The sequence below is a fragment of the Nematolebias whitei genome, chromosome 9 (assembly GCF_014905685.2).
Source record: "Nematolebias whitei isolate Nwh7 chromosome 9, NemWhi1, whole genome shotgun sequence".
NCBI classification, from domain to species: domain Eukaryota; kingdom Metazoa; phylum Chordata; class Actinopteri; order Cyprinodontiformes; family Rivulidae; genus Nematolebias; species Nematolebias whitei.
This window is the reverse complement of record NC_056506.1, coordinates 25,669,932-25,677,766: the sequence shown is the minus strand read 5'-3', so window position 1 is coordinate 25,677,766 and position 7,835 is coordinate 25,669,932. Positions and strand designations below refer to the sequence as shown.

Below are 7,835 nucleotides of genomic sequence, written 5' to 3'. Positions count from 1 at the left end.
CTAAAAATTTTAACTAGTTAAAAAAAAAAAAAAAATCATTCAATCAAGTAAAAATGCACACAAACACAGAATTTGATGCAGACGTGTTCCTGTTTTTAGTATTTCACATCACTTTTATATATTTTTATATTTTTTTATATAACTAGTTGTGTTAGTTTATTTTTGCTAATGTTGTTGTTTGCTGCAATTTGAGTAGGAGTGTAACGCAATTTCAATTTCTATGTATGTCCTGTACATATGCAGAATTGACAATAAAAATCAATCAATCAATCAATCAATCAATCAATAATGTCCTGTAGATGTTTTTGTTTGTTTTTCTTTTTTAACCATCATTTTCTTGGATTTATTTTTATATGTCTTCTTTTAAGATTGTCTTCTGTTGTCATCACTCTTTGTTTAAAACAGGGTCTTTCTTGTCAATGAGTCCTCGAGGCTCAGTGAGACTAACCTATAAAAATAAAAGTTAAATTGAATTGAATTAAATCAAAGCAGTTTAGGACACATTAGATAAACTATAAATATATAATTTTTAAAAAGTTTATATACAAACATAGTTATGACTTTTGGTACACTTATGTGTTATTAATATATCTAAATAAGCTCAGCAAAATCGATATGTCTCAGATTGTTTTTAACTTTAACGAACAGGGAGCAGTTTCCATATAATTCCTCCAAAGCTGGACCACTTGTATCTACAGAACCGACAGTGAGGTATGAAATTATAATTTACCTGTAGTGGGACTTGTATATTTTAAAAACGTCATCAATAATCCGAAAAATTGTGACAGGATCATTTTCCTCCATAAATAAATGACCAAGTATAATATAGTTTTTTCTCATTTGTTTAACTGGGTTCACTTTATCTTAGGACTTGTGTGAAAATCTAATTATGTTTTAGATCATATTGATGCAGAAATATAGAAAATCCTAAAGGCTTCACAAACTTTCAAGCTCCAGTTTAAGTCTATTAATCACACACGTCACTTTGTTCTATGTAGAAAGCAAACACTTCTTATTATTATTTCTGTTCATCCAGCCAAAATGTTGACTGGAGATCTCCAACAAACCATCAAGTAAAGTTTGGCTAAATCCAGGGCAAAAAACAAGTTACTTCTGTAAATTTCTTCTGTCATTAAAAAATGCAAAAATCAATTAAAAGATCTTGTTTAAAAAAAAAACTGCAGTTCAGACATAAAAGATCACTTCTGTTTATCAATCATCTCCTTAATAGCCCAGATTCCCACACAGTTCCTAAACAAACAGTTTGTCATCTGCCCAGTAAACACAGATAACACAAGACAGGGGGAACAGTGGCTCAGTTGGTAGAGCTGCTGCCTCTCAGTGAGAAGGTTGCCCTGGTTCAAATCCCGGTTCAGGGACGTTTCTGGGTGGAGTTTGCATGTTCTCTCCGTGCATGCGTGGGTTTTCTCCGGGTACTCCAGCTTCCTCCCACAGTACAAAAACATGCATGTTAGTCTGATTGGTAACTCTAAATTGTCCCTAGGTGTGAGTGAGAGAGTGAATGGTTGTTTGTCTCATTTGTCTCTATGTGTCCCTGTTATGGACTGGAGACTTGTGTCCCCTGCCTCTCGCACAGTGATGACTTGACATGGACCCCCAGACTCCCCCCACCCCATCAGTGTGTCCCCCACACACACACATTACAAATGCTTCTGACGCCAATGGCCAACACGTTGCTAAACAAGTAAACTTGGTGTCATACGGTGTTCAAAGTGCGTTCAGCTTAACTCAGTCTTGATGATTCGCGTAAACAAGAGAACATAGTAGTATTTATAGTTCTATGAGCATTTGGATTTTTATACATAAAAATACACATGATAGTTGGAATTGTAAGTATAGGCTATTTACTGCGTGTTATTGTAATTTACTTTGTATTTTGCCAGATTATGGTGATTCTGGGGTCGTGATGATGGGGCCCTTGAAGATTGTTGCCCAGGGTACAGCGAAGTTAATAATAAAGTTATAGACAAATATGACTGCCTTGAACGAATAAAACTTATAAGTAAACTGAAAATAATTACATAAACACTAATTTTAAACATAACACAGAGCTGTTGAAGCTTGACAGAAGCAGAGTGTTTACAAATGTAGGTATACTTGGGGAGTGGTGGCGCAGAGGTTAGAGAGGTGGGCTTGTGATCCGAAGATCGCCGGTTCACGCCCCGGCCCCGACAACATCAAAAATTGTGCGTGGGGTAGGTGAAACACCCACACTTGCCCCCACCCTCATTCGCCCCACTCTGGGCCCATGAGCAAGGCCCTTAACCCCCACCATGTGCTCCCTAAACAGGTCTCTCTTGAAAATGAGTTATCGTGGCTCAATGAGACTAACCTGGATAAATAAAGGCTAAATGAAAAAATGAAAATATGTAGATGTGTAGCAACCTGTTGAAATACACCAAAATGCAGGAAATTGTATCTATTTCATTCACAGTTTTCAGGGGGAGGACCCCCAGATGCCCCCCATCCTCGCCACTGTTCCGCCAACTATTTGCGTTCCGGCATCCACCGGTTTACAAATTAAGCCCTGCTCGTCATGCTCTGCTATCAGGAGCAATCAGCAATCTGACACAATCATTTTAGATGTTTCAGATGTGTATTTTTTAGTAACTTGTTAGTTCTTTGAAGTTTCTTTTCCTTGTGTTTTGTTTTCTGTATCTTTGGATTATTTTGTTGGGTTCTGTTACTTCTTTTCTCACCAGATCTGTTTTTCCATGTTCTTTCTCTCACTCCTCCTCGGTCAGCCTGCCACGCTCACCTGTTCTCAGTCAGCTATCTTCGCAGGTGCCTCCACCTTTGTGATCACCTCTGTCCTATACAGAATGTTCAGTCCATGTCTCTCTCACCAGTTGGCTTCAATGCAACAAGTTCAGTGTTCTCTGATTATTCTCCACTTGGTGATTCCTTTTCCTGATACTCCCAGTGATTTATTCTTCAGTTATAAATATTGCCACATCATCAGTTTTTTTTTATTGTTTTTGTAAATAAATAACTTTTGTTTTCTAAGCTCCTCCTGTAAGTCTCCATTCTGGGTTCAATCCTCCTGCTGTCACAAGATACTGAGATCTCTTTAGCAAAAATAATAAGCATCAAATGTTTTTTTTCAAAATTCTTGTTTAATTAATGTATAACTAACAAAACCAAAAACAATAAGCCATGTTTGATTTATTTTCATCGGTGCGTTCGTGTCCATGAATCACTCAAAATAAACAGCGTAGACGGATGCAACCCCGAACAGAGAGCTGTTCTTGAAGGAGTAAGAGGCGAAGGTGTCGTTCGTTGAGTCCCACAGGCAGCGGCTGCAGCTTTGTATACTCTGACTGCTGAGCTGGCCAATCGTTACCAGGACAACTATTTTATATCTGGGGATCTTAAGTGCCTTCACACGTTCTCGTATCGCCTTGGAGAGATAACAAAATGACATGTCAATGAACCAAAGATTAGTTTGTGTTTAAAGATAGCTGTATTCACTTGTACTTACCACAGATAGAGCCAGGGACAATTCTTGCGCCTGCTGTACTTCATATTTCTCCCCTTTCAGGGAACTGCTCAGTACTTCCCTTAGTATGTTGGTGGCGTCGATGACAGGGAAGCGTTTAGTAGGTCCTGTGGTCCAAAAAGTAAAACACCTTAATGTCAAAAGGAATCAAACTTGTCTCTGATGTTCTGGATATGAGAATGAAAACAACATTCGACATTCGACATTCAACAGCGATGCAAAAAGAGAAATGTTGATCAATAAACTGGTTATTGCTGCAACAAAGTCAGTGATGGACATTTTTGTAGAGTCAGGCTGAACTTTTGTCAAACTAATTATTGTAATTTTTAGTGAGGTCAACGTATAAACTTTTTTTTAAATTTCGATTGCTCCTTCCTTCCGGGGCAGCTGTGGCTGAGTGGTTAGAGCAGTCGTCCTCCAATGCAAAAGTTGGGGGTTCAAATCCACCAGCAGTCACATGCCTCTGATGTGTCCCATCAGTGTATGAATGTGATAAAGCTCTGATTAGTCTCTTTAGAATGATTTGTTCAATTAGCTTTGTAGAGATCTAGTAGAGTGCTGTATGAACGGGTAAATGAGGACACAGATTGTTGTAAAGAGCTTTGAGTGTCTTCATAAGATAGAATGGTGCTATATAAGTACAGTCCATTTACTTCCGAAGTCTCCACAGCGAACTAAGTTGCACAAACACTTGACAATTGTTTTGACGCTGGATGCCCCTCCTGACAACCACAGACCACTGAGCTACCACAGCCCTCTGTGTGGAGCAGGGAGCTGCTAGGGCGCCTGGGGGAGCAGATGGTGGGGGTTAAGGGCTTTGCTCAAGGACCCAAAGTGGAGCAAATTAAAGTAGAAGCAGGTGTGGGTGCTTCACCTTTACCACCCACGTTTTGACGTTGTCGGTCCAGAGAGTTGAACCGGCGACCTTCCGATCACAGGCCCATTGTCTCTAACCTCTGTGCCACCACTCCCAATGTATAAACTTAAAATATTAACAGTAAATGCATGCTCATGTCTTTAATGGCAACATTAAGCATGAGGTTTATGAAGCATTGATTTTAAATGTCCTCTATGTTGAATCTGTAAAGCTGGAGGTCAGTCAGGGTGCTGCCCTCTGCCTCGCACGTCAGAGTTTCACATCATCTTATGTTGAGAAGGGATTAAGTTGTAGGCGTTACGGTCAAACTCTGAACACAACGTTATGAACAGTTTCAGGTGATTCCTTGAGAAGTCACGCTCAGAGTATGAGTTGGAGATCTCTCTCAGCTACGAGCACATCCAGCTGGAGGACAATATTTGTCAAATGACTGAGTTGTGTTCTCGCTATAATTGATTAGTGTTACTAGTTATTTTGACTTGTGTTGCCTTCAAAACTTAACCAGTTGTGAATGTACATCCAGTGATCACTTCCTGAAAGTTTAATCAGAGTCTGTTCAGGGTTATACGAGATGTTTTGTTAACAGTGACACACGTTCAACACGATCACCTGCCTTTCCTGACTGTGGGTGATGATGAAAGTGTTCTTACCCAGCTGGTAGGTGTTCTCTGTTACGATTCTGATGCACACGTCTTCATTGTATTCATCAGAGAACAGCGTAGTACCTTCAGGACTGAACGACAAGAATTAAATAAGCATTCTGTGAAGAAATGCATGTCATGATAAAACGTCCAAGAGAAATGAGCAGAAACAAAAAACAAATTGTCATTTTAAGAGATTATTTAAAAAGATTAATAAAGAAACCAAAAGCTATTTTTAGAAGCTTCTCAATGTTTATACCATGATGCAAGTTGACGGTCACATAGATCAACTGATTGCCACTCACTCCTTCATCTTGCCAGTTGTTTCTTTGACTCTGGGTCCCAGAGGTTCATCAGCGGGCAGCTTGCCAACCTTCTCTTTGATTTGAAGCTTTTCTTGGAGCAGATCGTCTGTCGCATCTTCGTCCTCCTTTAGTGTCCCTGACAATAAAGATGTACCGGTACTTAAATCTTGCTTGGTGTTTAAGTTTTTAACAATTTCTTAAGATTACATTAATTCACGCTACAAAACTGTGCGGTTTTATAACATCAACAATAAAGTGATCATGTCATCAAATGACCTTTTAGCTCGAACAAATCTAAACCAGAACGTGTTTAAAATGTCTTCAGTCAACTGTGTTTTTTCAGTCATGGAAACTAAGTTTGAGATGCAGACTACAAGCGTTGATCCCAACAGCATAAGACAACTTAAGGCAGAAGAGATGCTTCTAAAAGCTCAAAACAAGCTGCTTGTTGACAATACAAGACAGATCCACTTCACCATTGAAGCTCTCACACAGAATTGATCAGAACTGCCAGAAGCCGTTGTTGGCACCAGCACAAATATTCAGAACAAGTGGGTTAAAAACCTGTCGGACGAGACACCGACACAGCTAGATGATGGCTAAAAGATTAAATTTAGCCATTTCTCCACAGAAAACACCCGCTGTGGAACAAATCACTGCCGCTGAGTCGTCTGTTAGGAGCAACAACTTGACTGAAGCAGAGGCAGAACAACTCCGAATCAACAACCGTCTCCAGTGCCAGGCCTCGCTCTTTAAAAAATGATCATGTCATCAAATGACCTTTTAGCTCAAACAAATCTAAGCCAGAAAGTGTTTGGAGTGGGTAAAAAAAATAAAAATAATAAACTATAACACCAAAACATCAATACATCACAATTTTAGCTGACAAAGGAAGACAGAGCAGGATTCTGATTACCAGGAAAAGGCATACATATTACTGAGCAAAAGTTCCACATTAGCTTACCCAGCAAGTCAACGTTCTCCATCTTTGTAGTTTTCTTAGAGGGGGCTTCAGTCCGCCCTGGTTCAGTCCTTTCAGAGCAGAACAACAAAGGAAGAAGAACCAACTTATTACCAAAACAGTCTTTGGAAGATGCTCAAAGATCAGTGGCAGAAATTCAACATGAACACTGAGCCATTCACCCAGATTGCTTCATCTTTCTTCTGCCTCCATCAGCAGGCAGCCTGGTGACCTTCTTCTCTTTGACTTTATCAGCCATCACACTCTTCCTTCAGTGTCCCCGAGAACAGAAACCTGTTGAATTCATATTCATTCAAGTTGTAAACTTAGCTAAAACTAGCTAAAGTTAAGACAAGAAAAAAAGAAACTGCTCGACCCCAGCTGGGGAACTTCAAATGTTAAAGCAGCCACAAACTTTATAAATTAAAAACACAGAATGTACATCTTATTAGTTAAAGGTAGAGTACCACGTAGTTCAGGATCAGAGTGAAGCTATGATACGTTTATAAGTGAACGAAAACAGTTCATTACCTGAAACCTAGCTCCTCCTCGGAGAAAGTGAAGCGTATGGCCGTTGTCATAGCAACCAAGAAGTCCCGTTCGGTTCTTTATATCGCGAGATTTGAGGAAGAGATTTGAGGAAGAGCAACGTGACCATAAGAAACAACTGAAGCACCGGGAGAAGCAGCGGGTTCATATAATGTTTACCGTTCATTGTAATTGTTTTCACCTCCTGTGGTGTTCCACGCACAGACGCTAATGAGACCGGCGGCTTTAAGGCTTTTTGTCGATGTGGTTGCGCAGGTTGATTTATCGGCTCTTCAGTTTGGTGTGAGAAGGGTTCTCCGCCAGGGGGCGCCCTCTTCCGGTAACAGCGAAGTGGAGACTGTCCGGACACCGCATGTCATGTTATTATTATTTATTTATTTATTTTACCTTATTGAACATACAGAACAATCTAAGCTCCACTTATAAGCACAATAACGCATCTTACATAAAGTCCCACGCTGCTCTGACAAAATGCCAGCTGTAAATCATTTCAAGACTTTTCTACACCTTTCCTGTATGTTCATTTATCCTGCAACAGTAATAAAAAACACAAAAATTAAAAAGACGCAGTGGCTGGTTAATGGCGCACACTTAATGTTTTGAACCTCTTTTTGTGTAATGACAGCCTTCAGTCTTCTTGAGATGTGGTTTAACAGCAAGCCACACCTTGACTTAATATTTGTCCCCTTTAATTAGTAAAACTGCTCCAAATTTGTCAGATTGTTAGTCAGTCTTTTGTGCACAGCCCTCTTTTGTGGGATTCCTATGTTTCCTGCCAGAATCACTTCCTTCACAGCTGCTAATCATCACTATCATCCACCACTCCACACCTGCACCTGATATGGAAGGATGCTCTGCTGAGTATTTAAACTCCTTCCAGACATTCATCCAACACTGGAACATTATGATACCTTATGACCTCCTCGCCCTGTCATCATCTTGTTCCTGCAATCGCCAAACATCAACCTGGAGCAAAAACTAC

General features: G+C 39.9%; 1 protein-coding gene across 1 annotated transcript; it reads right to left on the bottom strand.

The window, feature by feature from the left end:
* Positions 1-3,217: 3,217 nt before the first annotated feature.
* On the bottom strand, positions 3,218-6,860 carry LOC119414499 (tctex1 domain-containing protein 1-B-like). Its single transcript, XM_037681595.1, has 8 exons — positions 6,836-6,860; positions 6,487-6,573; positions 6,308-6,375; positions 5,982-5,984; positions 5,344-5,479; positions 5,048-5,130; positions 3,503-3,627; positions 3,218-3,421 (listed from the first exon to the last, which is right to left on the bottom strand). The coding sequence occupies exons 2-8, from the start codon at positions 6,561-6,563 to the stop codon at positions 3,218-3,220; spliced, it is 696 nt and encodes a 231-aa protein (XP_037537523.1). The 5' UTR covers positions 6,564-6,573; positions 6,836-6,860.
* Positions 6,861-7,835: the final 975 nt, after the last annotated feature.

What these genes read in the sequence shown, in the direction of transcription:
- LOC119414499 (XM_037681595.1), bottom strand. Translation starts at nt 6,563, where the DNA reads ATGGCTGATAAAGTCAAAGAGAAGAAGGTCACCAGGCTGCCTGCTGAT. An exon ending in AGAAAGATGAAGCAATCTGG is followed by an intron (nt 6,376 to 6,486) that starts GTGAATGGCTCA and finishes CTGCTCTGAAAG; the next exon opens with GACTGAACCAGGGCGGACTG. An exon ending in AGAGAACACCTACCAGCTGG is followed by an intron (nt 3,628 to 5,047) that starts GTAAGAACACTT and finishes TTTGGACCACAG; the next exon opens with GACCTACTAAACGCTTCCCT.